This window comes from Artibeus jamaicensis, unplaced genomic scaffold (genome assembly GCF_021234435.1).
Source record: "Artibeus jamaicensis isolate MK-2021 breed Jamaican fruit bat unplaced genomic scaffold, CSHL_Jam_final contig_585, whole genome shotgun sequence".
NCBI lineage: Eukaryota > Metazoa > Chordata > Mammalia > Chiroptera > Phyllostomidae > Artibeus > Artibeus jamaicensis.
Window position 1 is genome coordinate 20,036,820 of NW_026521894.1, and position 21,785 is coordinate 20,058,604.

The window sequence follows — 21,785 nt, forward strand, 5'->3', positions numbered from 1 at the left end:
TATCTTCTGGGCCTATCTACTTACTTGTGTAAAAGAAATTTTCAACACTTACAATCTTTAGAAATGAGAAAAAGGAACCGAATCTATGTGAACCCTATCACATTCCAATAATAGGTAATATTTGTGAACACACACTTGAATAAATTGTTAAAATATAACCTGCAACCCCATTAAGATTATATTTGTAATAGAATTTTACTTATCTTTATGAATTATCAACATTTATAAAAATTTATGTTATTTTGACAATTGTATAATAAGTATCAAAAGTAATATAAATGATAATGCAATCAATGAAGAATTTTTCTTTAATACTTAGAGGCTTAGATCACAGGAAAAAATTAAATTTTAATTTACACATACATTATTTCAGAAATATGTGCCAGAGTGATCATAAAGATGTCTGTTTTGAGTATATATATTGAAATTCTGTGGGGGAAGTACAACGTTCAAGTACCAAAGGTCCTAATTTGGTCTAATTTCTCAATCAGACCAAAAAGTAAAAATTATCCGAAAGGTTTCACCAAGTTTCAAGAGTTTTTAAAAATATGTAGATAAGGGAGATGGACCATTTCCAGTCAAAATGACCAGCGATCATCTTCCCTGCATAGGTTATCACTCTTTCCTCTGACCCACGATCAGTGAAGCAGAGCTTAGCCTTTCAGTAAATGTCTCGCGGATGCACAGAGGTTTAGAAATAATCGCGCTTTTAGGGTCATGGAAATCCCCGAGTGAGTGATTAAGGGGAAGTGTCTGTGGTTTTTACCGCCGGAGTTCCCCTAAGTCCGGAGAGGAAAGCACCAACCGCGGGTGTGCCCAGAGTGTAGGTGGGGGAGGGGAGAGCGAGGTGAAATATTAACACGCAGCGGACGGAGCCCTCACGGACCAGCCCAGCCGGAACGCCCGGGCATCAGCTGTCATCGAGAAGACTTGGCAGGCAGGTCCTGCTGGCGCACATTAGCCTTGGGGCAGCAGGTGGGTGACAGGGCTGCTGTGAGGCTGGGTGCTCACGCGCGGGCGCGCGTAACGCCCCTCAGCCTCCAGCCGGGGTGGGAGACGGTGGGCTCAGGGGCGCGCGGGGACAGCAGTGGCGGAGGACAAAGGTCAGGGGGGTGGCACGGTCAGAGAGCACCGCTGCGGGGCCCGCTCCAGGTCTGCTCTCGAGCAGCGCACCAGAGAGTGGAGAAAGACCGCGAGCCAGCCCTGTCTTTCCCCCTTGCTGTCAACCGAGGATGGAGCTGGGCGCGGACCTCGGGGTTCCAGGGCGCTTGCGGTGCAGGCAGCTCCGGGCTGCCTTTGCGGACACTCATTTTCTGTCCGCCTTCCTGTCGGATGCTCAATTCTATTTTACTTTAGGCGTGAGCCAGTGGACTGGGGAAGTTTTAACTCGCTTGCCAAGAGGTATCACCAAAGCTTTGAGGATGCCGAATAAGCTTCAGAATTGGGCCTAAAGCAGAGCTTTGCATGATAAGAACTCAGTAAAATATTTCATGAATAAGTGGTAGCACAGAGATAGCCAATTTTTGATAGTTTTCCTGGTGGTCGTATCAGAATTCTTTAGTACTCTTAATTAGTAAAGAGCTGGAGGCATTTGTCTGATGCTAAAGTAACTAACAATAATATTAACTTAGTTTGCTATCATTTTTTGCTAACATCAGTCTTACTAACACCTAGTATATGCTAGGACCCCCTCTGAAGCCTTACAGGTGTTCTCACAATCTTAAGAAGCAGTTACTATAGTTAGCTCTATTAAGGATGGGGACACTCAGGCTCAGTGAAATCTACTTGCCCAAGGTTACACACCCTAGAGCAGGGAGTCTGAATGGTACTGGCAGCCCAAGATGTCTGACTCCAAAGCCCATACTGAACCATCACTGTGCAGACCTCGTGGTCATTAATACAAAATTGATGTCCTTAATGCCATGCATTAAGGTAAGATGAGGGTATTGTGGTCATGGGGTCTCAGTCAAGTTTGCTAACATTTACTTCTTGAACAAAAAGTCTGAGTGTCTTCATTACAATACCAGGCTGGGTGGATATTGTGTTTGGCAAGTACATTGTTGAAACATAGTTGTGATCTGAAGAAGTTCACAGTCTAGGGGGAGGCAGAAAAACAAAAAGGCAAACATCCTCTAGTGTCAAAGACATGGATATGCTAAGTGCCCAAGAGGGCAGAGACACCCAATAGCCCTGGGCCCAGGAGGTTGCCCATGGGAAATTGTAAGAGTAAAAGGAGAAGGGGTTGGGGTCTTCAGCCAAACTGCGAAGGAAGCACAAGGAAAGAGGAATTCCAATAGAGTGGTATCAGAAATCCAAGACAGTGGAGCATTTTTAAGAGGAAATGGACCCCAGCATCAGACAAAAATTTCCACTGGTTTTGACAAAGAGACTCTTGATGTTATTAATATTGAGATTAGTTTAAGCAGTGCTGGCTAAGGCCGATTGTAGTGGGAGATCTTAACCATAGAAACCTGTTCAATTCACCTGGCTGTGAGAAGAAAGTGAGATACAGGATAGTTGCTAGAGTGGAAAGTGGGGTTCAAAGAAGATTTTTTTTTGGTTTGTTTTTATTTGAGAGCTGGGACAGACTTAATCATGCTTGTTATAGTTAAGGAAAAGAGAAGCAGACAGTGAGAGCTGAACAAACGAGGAGGATGTGGTTAAGAGCACGATCTCTGATGTAGTGGGAGAGGAGGCACCTGTAAAGGGCTAGCGTTGCCTGAGGTAGCAAGTAAGTTGTGAGCAAAAGGCATGGATTTGAGAATGTCAGAGCATAACTGCTCACTGATGTCTCTTTTCTTGGAGAAGCAGAAGGCAAAGCCATCTACTGAAAGCAAGATGGAGCAGTGGAGGAAAAACTTGAGGAAGAAATTGAAGGTTGGGCAGGGCAGTGGGATAGGGAGCTGACTAGGGCTGAGTGGAATTGTTAGGGGTGATGAAGGGCCAGCGAAGGGGGTGCCCTCAGTCAGCCTGAGGTCTGCAGGGTCCCAGACCTCCCCTAGCAGCTTTCCAAAGTCTAGGTATCGGACATTGTTAAAACAGAGTTTGAAATGACCCGGGGTTAGCATTTTGGCATCTTTCTTTATATTCCTTTTAGAGCCATTGTCCAAATATCCACAAACATATGCTTTGTTTCCATACCAAAGCTTCTTTAGGGTAAAGTCTGTGGGAGAGGTTTGCAGTCTCAGATGCACAGGGGCCAGGCAGGTGATATAAATGGACAAAACTGTGGGTGTCTCTTTTAAACAAAAACACACTTTATTTACGTATGTAACATGTGGGAATATTCTTCCTTGCCACAAGGAAATATGGTGCTCTCATTGTTCTTTAAACATGTGTTTCTCTTAGTCTACCCTTCATTTTTGTTATTTTTGATAGATACAGGCCTTAGAAGAGTTTCACTTTCCTCATAATTCTAGTACAAGAAAATGACTAGTGACAGCTCAGTGACAAATAGCAGCTGACAGTGAGTCTCCGTGCCAGGGAGTCAAAGAACAGTGTCAAACCGGAAAGCGTGTGCCTGTCTCAAGGGTACGGTCACTGCTCAGAGCTGGCTGGTGTGGCCGTGGGAACATAGGTCCAGCGTGGCCAGATTTTTCAAGAGATTAGGTAGGATCTAGACTGTTAGGGGAAATCCCTTACTTTTTAATTAATTTAAACTTCTAAAAATACTGTGGTTCAAAAATGTACTTATTTGGAAAACTGATGAAATTCATAGAAGGCATGCAGATTAATTAGAAGCATTGTATCAATGTTAATTTCCTGGTTCCTGTTCATTATACTATGGTTATGTAAGATGTTAACTTTGGGAATGTTAAGTATACAGGACGTGGGAACTGTTATTTTTGTAAGGTTTCTCTAACTATAAATTAATTTCAAAATAAAAAGCTTAAAAACAGTAAAATACAATTCAGTTCTGTGCAAGCCAGACCTAGTACCCCCGCGGGCCCCAGTCTGGGCTCTCTGGCTTCGACCTGGCGTTTCTCGACCTCTGCCGGGCCCAGCACGGCGCCTGGCGCACAGCGCATGGACAGTCAATATTAGTGCCCTATTTTGGAGAAAATGTTTTTTAAAAAATCATCGTGTTTTTTCTATGAATTATTTGACTTTTAAAACTGTCTCTTTTTTAAAACAGGTTTTACAAAGGAAGTGAACTGTTCTACTTCTAGAGTTTTTCCAGTTTTTTTCTATAAATCAAAACAGCTCAGAATGGAGGCCTAAAACCCTTAAAGGGACTTAGTCTAATCTCTGGGAGGTAGTTTTGTGCATGAATAAACAAATTAAGTAGTTAATGAGAGTTTGTAGCATCCAAAGAATGTTATACCTTTAAAAATATGATCTAGTTATGAGGTATAACTATAAAGTAATATTGAGTTTGATTTTGAATTTGACTGAAAAGGTGATGGTACTTGGGACACATTGTTGAAGCACTCTTCAAGGTTGGCTGGGCAATCTCCCACGGGCTGCTGTGTAGAATAGAAAAAAGTACTTGTGTTTGTTAAAGATTTAAAAATGAGTGACAGTTATCTAGAACAAAAAGTTTATATTCAACCTCCTGCTAAATTACAGAAATATGCTGAAGAGAACTTTGACTTCTACAATGACAAAAAATGTCAAGAACAAAACTTTTTAATAGGTACAACAAATGTAGAGAAAGTAGGAAAGATGAACTTGATGATTGGTGAAGAAATTATGTAACTATGATAAAACTATTGCTATTTTAAAGTCTAAAGTTTAGTTTGTTCAAATGGGCTATTATCTCTGAGAATGGTACAAATAAAGATGATGGCTAGATGGTTACATTTTGGTGAAGGAACAAACTTATTCAGAAAGAAAATTTACACAGAGATGATAATAAACACCAAAACGTTTTTTTATAACAATGGTGTAAAATTTTTGACCAGTGAAAGGAAAGCTGAAATTAGACATAACTCACCTTTGAGATATGTTTCTTCTGCTACCTGGAAATAAAGCTTTAAAGTCTACAACAGAAAATCCGAGCCTCAAAAAAAGAAAGGAAGGAAGGAAGGAAGGAAGGAAGGAAGGAAGAAAGAAAGAAAGAAAGAAAGAAAGAAAGAAAGAAAGAAAGAAAGAAAGAAAGAAAGAAAGAAAGAAAAAAAAAGAAAGAAAGGTAGAAAAATCCCTACATCCGCAGGACCAGGAAACCATGCCTGTTAGTCACTGCTAGAAAAACCATGATGACTTGTTCAAAGGTCTTTGTTCAAAAAGAGTAGATTGTGTCAAAATAAATTTATTATTTTTTATGTCGATAAATTCTAGCTCAAGGTACACTATCTGTGATATAATTTCTGACCAAAGTCACATTTGTACCATTTGCTTATCCAAGTTAGGCTATAGACTCACCACTCTTGACTTTTGACTTTTTTAAAATAAATCCAGCCCTGGCTGGTGGTGTAGCTCAGTCGAGTGCAGGCTGCGAACCAAAGGATTGCCAGTTTGATTCCCAGTCAGGGCACATGCCTGAGTTGCAGGCCAGGTCCCCAGTGGGGGCCACCTGAGAGGCAACCACACATTGATGTTTCTCTCTCTCCCTCCCTTTCCTTGTCTAAAAATAAATAAAATCTTAAGAAAAAAAATCCACTACCAGAGTAGAAGATATGATATTGGCTCTCAACAGCATGAAGCCGAGTTTAAAAAACCTGTTGAGCAAATACATTCATCTCTGATAATTTATTTAAAATAGAATGTCTAATTTGCTAAGATTTGATGGTATCATTATTACAAAGCAACTCAGTTCCTATCTATGGAAAATAATAATTATTTATTAAATCTTAAACAAGGTCTTAACACATATCTGTCAATTCTGTTACTACTTTAGCTCTATCTGGAAGAAAATTATAGATTGATTAGTTCTCCCTATTGAAGTGATTGTAGGGAATAAATTACTTAATTTGAGCAAGACTTCAGATATACTATATTTCATTGACTCTAAGATGTCATCAATTATAAAGTATATCATTATTTTATATACCTCCAAGAAATAAAAATGCTGCTAATTAAATATGATATTTAAATTGTCCTTTTAAATATCATATCTAAAGATACCTCTCTATACCGGAGATATTAAAACATGCATCTTACAATCAGTGAACTATGGTAATGTATTCTTGTCCTCCTAACACTTTTTTTCCCTGACTACCAAATTTCACAATTGAAATAAAGCAAAATAAACATAGTTTGAATATTTTTTCCACAGAGTGTGTATAGAGCGTAACTTTCCGTCATGAAAGCAAGCCAGCTGAGTCAGACATTTTACCTTTAGGCTGGCTGACTGTCACTGAAGCCTTCTAGTGGAGAAGTTGATCCACCTGTGGAACACCTGACAGACACTAAATGGCGTCTTGATGACCTAAAGCACTCTACACTTTCATGAAGGGTTTTATTTTCATCACGAGGTACTGTGTAGCATCACGTTTACATTGTCCAATTGTACAAAGGTGCTCTTCATTACATAATTGCCCCTTAAGATGTATCAGTGTAGGACTTTAATCTTGCTGTGCTGAAACCCTGAAGACAGGAGAAAAAAGAACAGATTTTCCATTCTAGGTGTCCCACCTAGTACTAAAATTAACAAAAATCAAAAGTCATGCACAAAACTACCTCCCTAGAGAAAGGCTAGTCCCTTTTCCTCCCCATCCATTTCTTTATGAACATAGTAGAAGACAGCAAATTCTTATCAAATCTGATGAAAAACGCCAACATGTTTGAACTGAAATACGACTTTTCATGTGAACTGTTCCGAATGTCTACATATTCAACTTTCCCCACTGCTGTTCCTGTGTCGGAAAGGAGTCTCGCCCGTGCGGGATTTTACTATACTGGTGTGAATGACAAGGTCAAATGTTTCTGTTGTGGCCTGATGCTGGATAACTGGAAACAAGGAGACAACCCTATTGAGAAGCATAAAAAGTTGTATCCTAGCTGTAGCTTTGTTCAGAAACTAAATTCAGGTAACATTTCGGGAGCCGCCTTTCAGTTTAATTTGCCTTTTTCAGTGACAAATTCCACACATTTATTACTTCCAAGTTCAGAAAACATTGGTTATTTCAGTGGCTCTTATTCAAGCTTTCCCTCAAGCCCTGTAAACTCCGAAGCAAATCAAGATATTTCCGCCTTGAGAAGTCCCAACTATGGCCTGATGAGTACTGAAAACGCCAGATTACTCACTTTCCAGATGTGGCCATCGACCCGCCCGTCGCCAACAGATCTGGCAAAAGCAGGTTTCTACTACGTGGGACCCGGAGACAGAGTGGCTTGCTATGCCTGTGGTGGAAAATTGAGCAACTGGGAACCGGATGATGATGCTATGACAGAACACCTGAGGCATTTCCCCAAATGCCCATTTTTGGAAAGTCAGCCTCAAGACACTTCGAGATACAGTATTTCTAACCTGAGCATGCAGACACAGGCAGCACGTTTCAAAACATTCAGTAGCTGGCCCGCTAGTGTTCCCATTCATCCTGAGCAGCTTGCAAGCGCCGGCTTCTATTACATGGGTAAGACACCTAATCCGATAATAAGAATTTAAAAATTCAACATGTTTTGTACATTTTAGTGGGAAAATTATATGTATTTATAAGTTTTGGTCCAAATTAATTTTAGGTTACAACGATGATGTCAAATGTTTTTGCTGTGATGGCGGACTGAGGTGTTGGGAACCTGGAGATGACCCATGGGTGGAACATGCCAAGTGGTTTCCAAGGTAATTGTTTTGATATTCTTTTTTGCAAATGGGTTGATTGTAATGAGATGGGTTATATAGATGTACGTTATAATCAGCTGTTACTTTCTTCTTTGTTTCAAAAACATATTTGTGAATTAATTTAGGATGGGTGGATGGATTACTTAGAAAAATAGTTACTTAAAAGGTTTTGATGAAAATTTAAGACAAAGAAAAAACAGGTTTAGAATTTTTTTGTGTAATTAGTATATATTTTAAAATAATATATGCTCATTATAAAACCAAAATCACTGAGACAAAAAAAATTAAAATGTCCAGAACTCACAAGCTAAAGACTACTAGTGACCATCCCTCTAGAACCTATGTACGTACATACATAAATGTATGTAATTTTATTACATGAATTAGATGTTGTGGATACGGTTTAGAAGCTTTTTTTTCAGTCAACATTATAGCTGCATATATTTCTACTCATTCAACATTCAGTATTAATTGATACAACTATCAACAACTGAATCTAAAAACCAAAAACTAAGCAAACAACTAGAACAGGAACAGAATGACAGAAATGGAGATCACATGGTGGGTTATCAGTGGGGAGGAGGAGGGGAAGAATGGAAGAAAATGTATCGGGATTTAGAAGCATAATTGGTACAGAATAGACAGGGGCATCTAAAGAACAATATAGGCAGTGGAGAAGCCAAGGAACTTACATGCACATGAACCAAGGTGGGGGGATTGCTGGAGGGAAGGGGAGAACCAGGTGGACAGGGGCAAAGGGGGAAAACCGGAACAACTATAATAGTGTAATAAATAAAATATACTTTAAACAAATAATATTAATTGATCTATTGCCAGGCAGTGTTCCAGGTGCTTAAAATAGTCGATGGAACAAAACCAAGACTTCTGGTTTCATAAGCTGATTTTACAGCAGGAAAGGGCAGACAATATAAACTTAATAAGCAGGTTACATTGCATGTTGGAAGATAGTAAGTACTATCAATAAAAAGGAAAAAAAGAGCAGGGTAAGGGAGATCAGAAGCACCAGGCAGGTTGTAATAGCAAATAGGGTGATTAGGGTAAATACAGCCCCATCTGTTTTGATCACTACATAGCCTTTTATTGTCATATCTTACACTTTTGAATATTCCATACTTGTTTAGAGTTCCCCCTTTTTTTGAATGAGAATTAGGTGGCCTATAATTATTTTTTTAGGATTAACTTTTTTAATCATGGTCAAAAGTTGTAGTGTTTCTAATGTTGATTACTAACCTTGGTATCCTAACTTCTTTTCCTTATATATATATTTAAATATAATACTGCAGCTTCATTTATACCAACTTAGTACTCCCCAAATATTTCAGATTTCAATAATTATAAAGAACACTCTACAAAGGTGTTTTAAAAAGTGCTGCTGACTTTCCATTCTGGTAATTTTATGAATAGATAAAAAAATGGTAAATTTGTTTTGCTATTATCATGAATTCATTTTGTACTTAAATTTGATAATGGATGTATATTATTTAGAAAATGTCAAACCTGTGAATATCTACTTATTAGAAAATGTGTTCAGCATCCTCATTCTTTCTCTCATCCCTCTTTGTATATTTTCATCTTTTCAACATACAAAACTTATTTATCAACAATATCAATAATGAGATAACTTTCTACCTCTCTTTGGCTCTGTTCTTAATGTTCAGAGTGCTTTTAGGAATATTAGAATAGTCAAAAAGAGCAGCTAGGAGGTCTGTGTGGAGGCAGCTTAACTCACCTACCGCAGATGGAGAGTGTGTGACTCATATCCTCTACAGCCTCGGCAGCTTACCGTCATAGCTGTCCTCTGGCTGACATCATCTCGCCTTTGACTTCAGCATCTCGCCTTTGACTTCAGCGTCTCTTACCACTTCCCATGTGCTAAATGAATAATCAAGTGTTTATATGTATATTATGCTATTTTAAAATGTGACCAGTCCACAAATGGCCAGATTAAAATAACTCCCCAAACTTAATTTTGTTTACATTTTAGGTGTGAGTACTTGATACGAGTTAAAGGACAAGAGTTCATCAGTCGAATTCAAGCCAGTTACCCTTATCTACTTGAACAGGTAGGGACTTTATTTTTCTTAATCTCTGGTTAACAACAGGTAAAGTATTTTCTGATATTTACAGAGAGTAGTGTTTTTCTTCAAAGGCAAGAGTTGCTTTAAAAATACATTTTTGTTTTTACAATACTAAGCATGATTTAGATGCTAAACTTAAATTTGACAATGGATGTATAGTATGTAGGAAATGTCAAACTTGTGAATATCTACTATTTAGAAAATGTGTTCAGCAAATGTGTTCAGCTTCCTCATTCTTTCCTCATTTCATTAAATTCAATTTCAGAAAGTACTATTCTTAGGATAAAAGCAGATCCAGAATTTAAAACCTCCTGAAAAATAGTATTTAAGTTATATTTCTCTTTAAATATTTTTCTCATAAAGTCACAATAAAATTATTTGAGGAAAAATTGGATGGGATAGTAGAATTGTAATGGTTTACTATATTAATTTTCCTTAAAAAGATTTGACAAGAATTGCATTGCTCTTTCTAATCTTCCTGGAAAAGCAAATAAGAACTTATAGAGTAGTTTGGGGATCAGACACTTTCTAGCCATAGTAAATGGAACTTTAAATGTCCAACTTATCCCAAAGGATGACCCAGGAAATATAAGCTCTGCGGGATGAAAGGTAAACAATAATTGTGTCATCACTGAATTGATCACTGAAAAGGTCTAGCCCTTCTCCTGCCTTAATGCAAACAGAATTTATTTGTTAATATACACATACTCATACATGAAGAAACTCTATTAGTTTATGGCTTAGGAAATTACTGTTATATGTAAATAAAATCATGCTTTTGACATGAAAAATTATATTGTCTATAAGCAAGTCAGTTTGCAATAAGTTCAATAAAATATGTCTCTTGATGAATTTTATTTTTTGCAATGGATGGGATAAGATTTATATTTTAATTTTTATACCTTATTTTTTCCTGTAGCTGTTATCTACTTCAGACAATCCAGAAGATGAAAATGCAGAGTCACCAAGTACGTAGAATAACTGCTGCATTTAAATAGAGCCACTTGGTACTGTTAAAATTGAAATTTGATAATAGTTATAATATACATTTGTTATGATTTAAAACTTAAAGTGCTTTTTCAAATATATTAAGTGGATATTTCTCAAAATTTTGGGCATATTGTAATTGCCTAAGGAACTTTAAAAAATATTACAGATTTCTGGTCTCTATTTCAAACTTACTGAATTGAATCATAGTATCGAAGGGTGGTGCTGGAGCAGCTGTTATTCTGAGAACTACATACAGCCAGTCTTAACTCTTGCTCTCAGACCATTTGGAAACAGATGCACTATGACTTTTGATTGCTCACACATTCTTTCTGTCAAATGGAGACAGTAAAGATATTATTCCCATTTTTTAATGGTGACCCTGAGGCTCATTGAGGTTAAGTAATCTGTCCATCACTTTAAAAGTAAGAGGTGATAGAGCCAATATTTGAACAAGCTCTTCTACTCTATTATCTAGTATTCAATTCAATAAATATTTATTGTGTATCTGCTACTCTGAGGATAGAATAGAGAACAGGATAAACGTAACCCCTGTTCTCATGACCGAACTGGTGAAGGGATACAGACCAATACAAAGACAGGAGAGAGGGATATGGTGGGAAAGTTAAGTGCTATAAGAGTGGATGAAGGACAATTAACCCAGACTTGGAAGATCAGAAAAAAGCTTCAAATTAGAGAAGGTATTTGCCTTATTACAGAATCAAAGGGAAGAGTAGCAGTTAACTAAGAGACAAAGGGAAGAAAATGCAGAAAGATTAGCACATGAAAGACTTAACTGACAGAAGAGAACAGGCACATTTGAAGGACTAAACAAGATTCTGTATGGCCAGATGTCGGATTTTCAGACAGATGAATGAATGAATCAGGTCAGCAGTAAGAGCAGTCAGAACTGCAGGCAGAATCTGTGACTTCTGAACTGAGTGAAGAGTATGGATGAACAAGTGGTGAGAGATAAGGATGAGGGCGTTGGGCGGGGCTTCACCCACAGGGCCTCGCCCTGCCACCAGGGATGAGAATAAATCTTCCAAGATGTGATCTGCTTGGGGAGGAAAGGTGGCTGATCTCTCAAAAGAGAAGGGCGGGGAGTCTTTTCCTCAATGGGCTTCTATTGAGTTCAATTTGCATAGGAATACAGGTAAAGCTCATCAGTCATTGTCAGGCAGTTAGGATCAAATAATAGATAACATACAAAGAACTATGAGGGCTTATTCTGAGTCAGGGTCAGTTTGCTAAAAGGCTATAAAACTTTAGGAAACAAACTCATTTCATGCTCAGACCCTTATCAGAAAATTGAGAGCATTCTTAGCAAAGCAGGTTTCACAGGATTTTATGCATTCTTTCTTAGGCCTAATCGCCCAGGGAACCTGCCCTTTCTAGCTCAGGGCTGCACCACTCTCTGTCATTGTTTCAGGCTCAAGTCAGGCAGGGGAAGTAAGGCAGCCAAGAGATTAGGAGACTTCTTGCAGACAGAATGAGGAATTAGGCTATCACCCCCTTTTTCTATAGCCCCACAAGTCCTTCCCTGGGAGCTCCTTCATGACCATGCCTATTTTGGTCATTCCTCCCTTGAGGAATCTTACCTGTCATTGGCTAACTGGTCAGGCTTGCGGCCAGGCAGGGTGAGGTAAGGGAAACAGAGGTGGTGCCCCTGCCAGGAAGATAAGCTTTGTCTCCTTGGTGCCTTATGGTCCCAAGGTCTCTCCCTCAGCCTTAGCCATGGTGGGGGGAGGGGAGGGTGGTTAGAGCTTCTGAAACCAGGCAGGATGGTTCCCAACAAGGATGTAAACCAGGTCCAGATAATGCGTGAGATTTTACAAGCCACAATGGAATGTCATCCCGAGACCAATGGAATTGTTGATGGAATTTAAGAGTGTGACACAGCAGATTTAGTATTTAAAAAGTCAACAGTTGCAATGTTGAGAATGAACTAGATGGAAGCAACACTGAAAGAGGCTATTGCAGTAATGAAGGTAAATGAGGACAATGGTCTCTTCTGAAAATATGTGAAATATACTTGATTTAGAAAGTTCATTTTTTCATTCAACACAGGAAAAAAGAACTTTTGTTCTGCTAGGAGTGATCTCTGACATTCCATTTCTTTCTCCCACTCATAGTTACACCAGATAATGCATATTTTGTATCTGAACACAATATTCTATATTCTTATTCTAGTAACTCAACATGTATATCATTATTGTAAATACATTTTATTTTTATTTTTTATTTTAGAGAGAGGGGCAGGGAGGGATAAAGAGAGGGAGAGAAATATCAGTATGAGAGAGCACCCTCGCTGGGGACCAAACCTGCAACCCAGGCATGTGCCCTGACTGGGAATTATACTGGCGACATTTCAGTTTTCAGGATGAACCCAACCAATTGAGCCACACTGGCTAGGCTCATTACTTTAAATTTAACGAAGTTTATATATAATAGTGCCTATATATTTTGGGGACTTTATGCTTTTGATATTGTAATAGCTTTCCATTAAAAAAATACAGATTATTCCAACATATGTTAAATTCTTTGTTCTATACAGTTATTCATTATGGACCAGGAGAGAACCGTTCAGAAGATGCGGTCATGATGAATACACCTGTGGTTAAAGCTGCCTTGGAAATGGGCTTCAGTAGAAGGCTGGTCAAACAGACAGTTCAGAGTAAAATCCTAACAAGTGGAGAGAATTACAAAGTCGTCAGTGACCTTGTATTAGATTTACTTAATGCTGAAGATGAAATAAGAGAAGAGGAGAAAGAAAGAGCAACTGAGGAAGAAGAATCAGGTACACATATTTATTAGTGCAGTCTCTATTTCTATAAGAATTCGATGTCATTGTATACAAGTTACTGAAAATATAGTCAATTCAATCAAATTTTTCTTATGTTCGGTATTCTGAATTTGAGTTCTGAAAAATTTCTTCACGTTAAAATATATTTGAATTGCTTGATAAATTGAAAATGTATATATTGAATGAAAGCATTTTTCCTGCTTTTTCTTAATTTATAATTTTACTCTGAGTAACTGGCTGTGTATGTAATTATTCATGGCGTATTTTTGACCCCAGGCTAGTTGCTCACTCCCATTTGCTGTAAATCAGGGTGGGATCAGGGACAATTACTAATTTTAATATTAGCCTAATAGTATGTCTTAACCTGTAGCTATAAATTGGTATACAAATTACGATTACGTCTCTCACCTGCCCACCCAGGGCCCATTTCCCTTCCTAGTGTCCCCCTAGTATTTAGGGGAGTCCTAGGATACTATTTCACATTCTCTCAAGACAACCACCCACGTCCTTCCATATGAGCTTTGTCTGCTACTTTATTGCCTTTACCATGTTGCCTTTCACAAAAACTCTTCCTCAGAGCGTGTCCAGTTTCATCTGGTTGCTCTGATTACTCTCGTTACTGTGGCCTAAAGAGAGAGAGATGATCTCCCCTTTGCCATCTTTCCCCAGCATAGACTAGATCTGAGAGTCCGTTCAACACAGCTAAAAAAAGACTGCAACTTTTAACAAGCTCTTCCTGGAGGTTTAGGGATAACAGAAGCACACTAGAGCACAAATGACAATTGACAACTGTGACTATGTGGCCTCTCTTGGTGCCTCAAGTCCATCCTGATGAATCTCTCTTCCTGGCTTCTAGTTCATCTCTGCATAGCTGTGGCCAGTGTACACAATTGACTAGGAAAGTTGCAAGCATGTTTTCCCATATCAAAGCTCAGGCCCCCAAATATCCACTAAGCACAGAAGGAGAAAAGAGGTTACCCCTTATTCTTGTCCAAGGCCATCTGGGATCTATTTCTTCCTAGATTGACAGTGAGATTGTCCACTCTATCCCTGAATAAACTTACCCTGCCCACAAAGGTGGCTTTATCTTCTGGCCAAGCCAGGCAAATGCATCAGTATTTGCAGTATTACATAGCACATATAGTGCATTATAATACACATAGTAATACAATATTGTATATTTACCAAAGTGTGAATTATTCAGTCGTACAGACCACCAATTTAGCAGCAAACTCATCCAAGTTCATCTTTGCCCACCCTACTCAAGTTCTCTTTTTCACTGTGAAGTGAAGATCAGGCTGCAGGTCCTTCCTGTAGTCTTCTCAGGCTCGGCTGTTGCTCATCAGTGAACAATTGCTCAAAGAAAGAACACCCATCTCCACAAGTATTTACAGACCCTATGAAGTCTAAAGCTATCCAGTTATAAAATATTTATGTTTCCTCCCTCCCAAATCAACAAAGTCTCCAGATATAACCCCAAGTCAACAATATACAATAATTTGCATTGTCAAAAAGATCCCTTAGCTTCTCAGCTCAGCATTATATCCATACAACCGAGCACGGTGTCTGCTCTCAAGAATATTTTTTGAATGAGTGAATAAACATATTTCCATTTAAGTTACTGATTATTTTATAGTTTCCCAAGAATGATGGGTGAGTAATTTCTTGACAGGTGTGTAAATAAAGAGGCTATTAAGAATATTTTTCCAGAATAAAAGAATGATATGCTTCAAAGTTATTTTCACCTCTTATTAGCCAGAGTACAGTCTGTGACTAGGAAATGAGACATTTTTCCATTACAGTTGTTCCACTAGCAATCCAATTTTAGAAATCTTTAAAATTTCAGACAACTCATTAGTTAGGTTAAGTATAATATAATTAGAAAAATTAGTCTTTGGTTGAAAACTAATATACTTCAACATCAACTGTAAATTATAGTTTAACTTTTTTAACATAACACAGGTAATTTAACAGAATAAGTTCTAGTTATTCTCCCACTTTGGTTATCACTTCTTTGTTCTCATTGCTCTTTCAATCACTCAGGCTTGGTTGTCCATTTGTTTGACACGTGTTCATGGAGCATCGACCTTGTGCCAGACACTTTTCTAGGTCCTGGTCCTCTTCTCCATTATTCTGAGTTCCAATTCTCTTCAGAATGTGTGTCTCTTATCTTGACTTTTTGACCAAGCCCCGTATTTTATTCTTTATTAAATGGTTCTATTTTTGTGTCCTACTACTTGCCAAATTAAGTGTTTCTAAAAATCTGAAAATCATCTCTCCCAATTCTCCACTAGACATTCTAACTTCTCTCATTAGTTATGTAATAGAAATAGCTATATGGATCATGGTAAAACTATATGATTATGAAATAATTATTGGAGTCATAGGTCATTTTTCAAAGAGATAATAAAATTTCAGAGTTTCAAAATAGGAAACATTTTACCAATAGATACAAAATCTAGATCTGGAAGGAGGGTAAAATGCTCCTAAAGGACAGGAATGGTCCTGGCTGGTATGGGTTAGTGGATTGAGCGCCAGCCTGTGAACCAAAGGGTCACTGGTTTGATTCCCGGTCAGGGCACATACTAGGGTTATGGGCCAGGCTCCCCAGAGATGGGTAATCAAGATGCAACCACACATTCAGGTTTCTCTCCCTCTCTTTCTCCCCTCCTTCCACTCTGTCTAAAAATAATAAATAAATTTAAAAAAATTTTTAAATTTAATTGTTGTTCAAGTACAGTTTTCTGTCTTTTACTCCCAACCCAGCCCACCGCTCCCCACCTCCCTCCCATTTCCACCCCCTTAGTTGTTGTCCATTGTGTTTTTTATACTAGTTCCTGTAAATAAGTAAATTCTTTTTAAAAAAAGGACAGGAATGTGTCACTGACAAGTACGATTTAGTTTTTACAATGCTGTTAGTGTCTTTCCCCTTTTACTACAAAATAGTTAGGTAATGGCAATATCATATTTAATTTGGGGAAATATTAATAATTAAAATTGCATCTTAAAATGGAATTTTAAAGGAATTTTATAGGCAAATGATAATTTAAGAAAAAATGTTTTATCATTTCAATTTTCCTGATGATACTTTTTCCCAGCTTGACCAGATTGAATCAACATTTTAATCTTATTTAGGTTCTAAATTTTATTTGGTTAAAGGCTTAGCAATATTGCCAAATGGTTAAGAGCACATATTATGATGCCAAACTGCATTGTTTTGACTTTTGCTAGTTGTGTGTTCTCTAGTAGTTTACTTGCCACCCTGTTTTCTCATCTGTTACATTGAGATACTAGTATCTACCTTAAAGGGCTGTTGTGAAGATGAACTGGGTAAATACACATATAGCACTTACCACAGTTCTCAGTGTTAGTCCTTATTATAAGTAGCAGTGTTACCAGGCACAGGGGATCAGGTACCCCAAACCTAGCAATCAACTTCAATGTGTTATCATGAATTACAGTTGTTTTTCATTCAGTTCTATGTGTAAGCCTGGAAGGAAGTTTGTGAGCAGAGATTGAACATGTCTGTGTTTGCTTTCTTTTTTATAAAGATGATCTATCATGTATCCGGAAAAGTAGAATGGCACTTTTTCAACATTTGACTTGTGTGCTTCCAATCTTGGATAGTCTACTAATTGCCAGAGTGATTAATGAACAAGAACATGAAGTTATTAAACAGAAAACACAGACATATTTGCAAGCAAGAGAACTGATTGATACTGTTATAGTAAAAGGAAATTTTGCAGCCACCGTATTCAGAAAGTCTCTACAAGAAATTGACCCCATATTATACAAGCGTTTATTTGGTAAGTGCTAGAAAATTAGTTTTGAGAACTTTCTAGATCAATTAAAAATATGCTCTTATTAATAATTTGTGATAATTGGAAAAAGTCCAATTTAATTTATAAACTATTAACTGCACAAAACACTTTCATTGCCTTGACATTATGACAGTTATTTATAGTATTTGGCCAAAGTCTAAACTGTTGATTTAAAAATATATTCTGTGGATGGTGGGCTGGGCTGAGAGGGCAAAAGGGAAAAATTGGGACAACTGCAATAGAATAACAATAAAAAAATTTAAATGCATGGGCTTGGATTTATGGCAGGCCCGTCCCCCTGGGTCTCTCATAGTGCCCCATGCCAGAGCACCCTGGCCTGGAACCATTGCCCAGCCTCTGCTGGTAGGCTGCAGGCACTGAAGCAGGCTGCACAGTAGAAAAAATAAAAAATAAAAGATATATACTCTGTGACTAAATATTAACGTTATTTGCCATGGTAATGCTTTTTCTTTTTCTCCCTTAGTGCGACAGGACATAAAGTATATTCCCACAGAAAATATTTCAGGTAAAATAGCATTAATGATTTAAGCCAGTAGAAAACATTATTTTTATTTTCTTGGCTTTTCATTGGGGAAGAAGCAGCAAATTGCCTTTTATTAAAAACATGTTTCTCTTCTTAGATTTACCAGTGGAAGAACAATTGAGGAGACTGCAAGAAGAAAGAACATGTAAAGTCTGTATGGACAAAGAAGTGTCCATAGTGTTTATTCCTTGTGGTCATCTAGCAGTATGCAAGGAGTGTGCCCCTTCTCTAAGAAAATGCCCTATTTGTAGAGGTACAATCAAGGGTACAGTTCGTACATTTCTTTCATGAAGACGACCCTAAATTTTAGAATTAATGGATTAAATATATTGTAATTTTAACTTTATACTGATTCCGTTTCCATAATTTTTCAAATTTATTTAGAAGTCAGAAAATTTTGTTTTATACATATATATATTTGTACTAATATATAGTAAAACATGAACATATTTTAGATAGCAAGCTAATAATAAGCTTTTGTTCTTGTGAACAAAAAAATAGGGACAGCACTACAAGTACAATACTAAATAAAAATTTCAGCACCATTGATTTTGTAAGTGATGTGAAGTTTAAAATTTTTCAGTTAACCTTTCAGAAGTTTAAATATTTTGGAGTTGTATTAAGAACCAAGAACATGGATCTTCTGCCTTTTTTGATCAGTGTCCTATACATGGAAGGTCTTGAATTTGTTGAATGATTCCTTATGCAAATGGTGTTTTTTGTAAAGAATTCTGTGAGGAACATTTTGATAAAGCAATCAGAATCACTTTTTTTTTTTTAAGATTTTATTTATTTATCTTTAGAGGGGAAGGGAAGGAGAGAGGGAGAGAAACATCAATGTATGGTTGCCTTTCATGCATCCCCTGCTGGGAAGTGGCCTGCAGGGAACTGGCCTGCAACCCTGGCATGTGCCCTGACTGGGAATCGAACCTCGATTGTCTGGTTCGCAGGCCCATGCTCAATCCACTGAGCTACACCAGCCAGGGCAGAATCACTCTTTTTTTAAAAAAAATTTTTTAAGAAACACTCTTGTTCTTAATATTTTTATTTCTGTGGCATTGGATCATTTAGTCATTCCCAGGCTCCTCCTTCCTTACCATCTTAAGACTCTTCGATACTGGATGACCGTTTAGATCCCTTTCTTCAAGATGCTTCGTCGTTTTCCCTTGTAAAGCACAGGGGCCGGCCATACCTGGCTTTAATCTACGGGATTCAATGGGATGTCTGAAATGAAATCAAACAATCCTCTCAGTGTTTGTTCCTTCATTTGTCTGTGGATACATTTGGAAAGTCTCATGCCAACCCTTTTCCATTGGGGAAAAGTCCCTAGTTTTCTCTCTCAATACTTTGGTGTTAATTCTGGGACCTAGAAAGTACAATGGGTAGCAGCCCTTGGAACCAACAGCTCTTTCCAGTAACTAAATTTGTTCTGTACTCAGTACAGCAAAATTTCCTCCTATGCATTACCTTTTTGGTACCACATCCAATTCATAATTCTCTATCCTTGTCTCCTATGGTGTTAGTAGAACTTTAAAACCAGAAGTAACAGTGCAATGGGAAATACTTGGGGGCACAAGCATAGGCCAATTATCTAAACCACTTCTAGATGTTTGGTAGGATTTTACAGAGAAAGATTAGCAACCAAGCAATGGGGAGAGAACCCATATCATCATTCTGACACTGGAAAACTGTTTCTTTGGGATGTCACTGATTTTGCCCCTGTGTTAAAAGGCTCAGTTGGTTAGCCATGTACTTACCACGTGGTCCTTCTGGGGTATGAGGCTGAACTAATTGTAATACTGCTTAGGTGATTTATAACTCAGCTATAGGATAAATATTCAGAGAGAACATGCCTTTTTGCAATGTCTATTTTTATCTGGTTCTTATTGCATACTACATACAATATCTGAACTTTTCTATCTTCATTGCAAAACTTTTGTTCATTTCTTATTTTAGTAATTTATAACTAACATAACCAACTTATTTATTCAAGTGTTTTGTTATTTTTCTAAGTATTGATTAAATGGAAATTTTGTTTTGGGAAAAATAAATCACTGTAGATAACACTGGTAGCTCTATTTGCTGATGTGTCAGCTACTGTTTGGGGGTACTCAAACTTCACTCCCCATCCAACCTGGACTTCAGTTCCCAGAATCAAGTAGATAATTTAAGCCTCAATATACAATATATAATAAGTGTTATAATTCAGAATGTTGCAGCAGGCTTAATTTCACACTTAGGCCATGCGGTGTTATAATTTCCACCCGCTCTTTTTATTCATTTCCTTATATTACTTGATAATAGCTGTTAAGTTCTTTTGTGGCCACAGGCAATGTCACTCAACCATTTTCATCTCCTTGTGACATCTTGCATGTCACAGCAGACAGTGTGGATGTTTACCAACTAAATTCCAGGCAAAACTATCAGATGCGATGTTTAAGGAATTCACTATTTAGAAGCAACACTAATACGCTTCAAATGGTATCAGTGGGTCAGTATTGCTCATTCTTTTTAAAACTGTGCCCACTCCCCACCCTTCTAGTCAACAAGAGTTAGGCAAGGTTTAATGCCCGGAGTTTGGGTTGTGTAAATAATAGGTATCTTTCTCAAATTGCACAATGTACCTTTACCTTATCAGATTCTGACATCACCCTGCATAGTATTCAACCTCAGTTTCTGCCACTTCACCCTTGCTCAGTATTTCCCAGCTACACTGGCTTTCTTCAGTTTCTAAACAGGGCCAGCTTTTCACTTCAGGGTCTTTGACTGCGATGTTCTTCCAGTCACTCTTTCCCTGCCAAAGTCCTACTCATTCTTCTGGGATTGTTCTACAGCCTAGATGTACTTCCTCAAGAGAGGCTTTCTCTGACTTCCCCTACTTAAGTTATATCCCTTAGACTGTCTTTCAGATGCTGTCTTTATTCTTTATAACACCACACTTTGTATGTATATACTTGTTTAATGTCATATTCTATCATCGAAATGAGAAAGAGGACCGTCTGTTTTGTTACCAACAAATATCTAGCACCTAGCAGAGAGCCTGGCATAGAATAGGTCCCTAGTGAATAAATGAGAATAAGAGACTTTCTGTGAGTGGGGGTGGAATGTGAGAGAGATTCCTCCTCTTCAATTACCACTCTTGGTAAAGTATTAAGGTATGATCATTGATAGAGTATCATGGGCTACACTTAGATATCAAAATGAATTTTTAGAAAAATTAACCCCATTAAAAAAAGATTGATGAAAGTGGTGGGACTTGGAACTGTTTTCTGAATGATAAAGCAAGGTATTTCAATTTAGGAAAAAACAGTTTAAAAAGGCAAACTATGGGCATTAGAATCTTTAATAATAATAATAATAATAATAATAAACGGACGTTTACTGAACATGCATGTACTAGATGTTTATATACATTATCTTATTGTTGACTCATGGAAATTCAAAAAAGGCAGTATAGCACAGGGATTTAAAGTGCAGGCTTTTTGCCCTGTCTGGTGTAGCTCAGTGGATTGAGCATGGGCTGTGAACCAGAGGTGCAGTTCGATTCCCAGTCAGGGCACATGCCTGGGTTGTGGGCCGGGTCCCCAGTGGGGGCCATGTGAGAGGCAACCACACACTGATGTTTCTCTCCCTCTCTTTCTCCCTCCCTTCCCCTCTCTCTAAAAATAAATAAATAAAATAAATAAATAAATAAAGTGCAAATTTGCGTCCACATCACAGCTGAGTAATCTTGGGCAAATTATTTAACATCTCTGTGCCTCTGTGTGCATCTGTGTGGAATGAGGACAATATAGCAACATCTCAT

General features: G+C 37.9%; 1 protein-coding gene and 1 non-coding gene across 3 annotated transcripts; both read left to right on the forward strand.

The window, feature by feature from the left end:
• Positions 1-823: 823 nt before the first annotated feature.
• Positions 824-18,326, forward strand: BIRC3 (baculoviral IAP repeat containing 3). Of its 2 annotated transcripts, none has more exons than XM_053670443.1 (9): positions 824-975; positions 4,136-7,517; positions 7,624-7,723; positions 9,729-9,807; positions 10,742-10,790; positions 13,367-13,609; positions 17,167-17,421; positions 17,921-17,962; positions 18,078-18,326. In XM_053670443.1, the coding sequence occupies exons 2-9, from the start codon at positions 6,668-6,670 to the stop codon at positions 18,269-18,271; spliced, it is 1,812 nt and encodes a 603-aa protein (XP_053526418.1). In that variant the 5' UTR covers positions 824-975; positions 4,136-6,667; the 3' UTR covers positions 18,272-18,326. The 2 variants fall into 2 exon arrangements, with proteins under 2 accessions (XP_053526418.1, XP_037007789.2); XM_037151894.2 differs by having other exon boundaries at positions 6,218-7,517.
• On the forward strand, positions 17,702-17,833 carry LOC119054067 (small nucleolar RNA SNORA42/SNORA80 family). Its single transcript, XR_005083443.2, has one exon. It is a non-coding gene; the product is annotated as a small nucleolar RNA SNORA42/SNORA80 family (small nucleolar RNA).
• Positions 18,327-21,785: the final 3,459 nt, after the last annotated feature.

What these genes read in the sequence shown, in the direction of transcription:
- BIRC3 (XM_053670443.1), top strand. Translation starts at nt 6,668, where the DNA reads ATGAACATAGTAGAAGACAGCAAATTCTTATCAAATCTGATGAAAAAC. An exon ending in CGCCGGCTTCTATTACATGG is followed by an intron (nt 7,518 to 7,623) that starts GTAAGACACCTA and finishes AATTAATTTTAG; the next exon opens with GTTACAACGATGATGTCAAA. An exon ending in TCCCACAGAAAATATTTCAG is followed by an intron (nt 17,963 to 18,077) that starts GTAAAATAGCAT and finishes TTCTCTTCTTAG; the next exon opens with ATTTACCAGTGGAAGAACAA.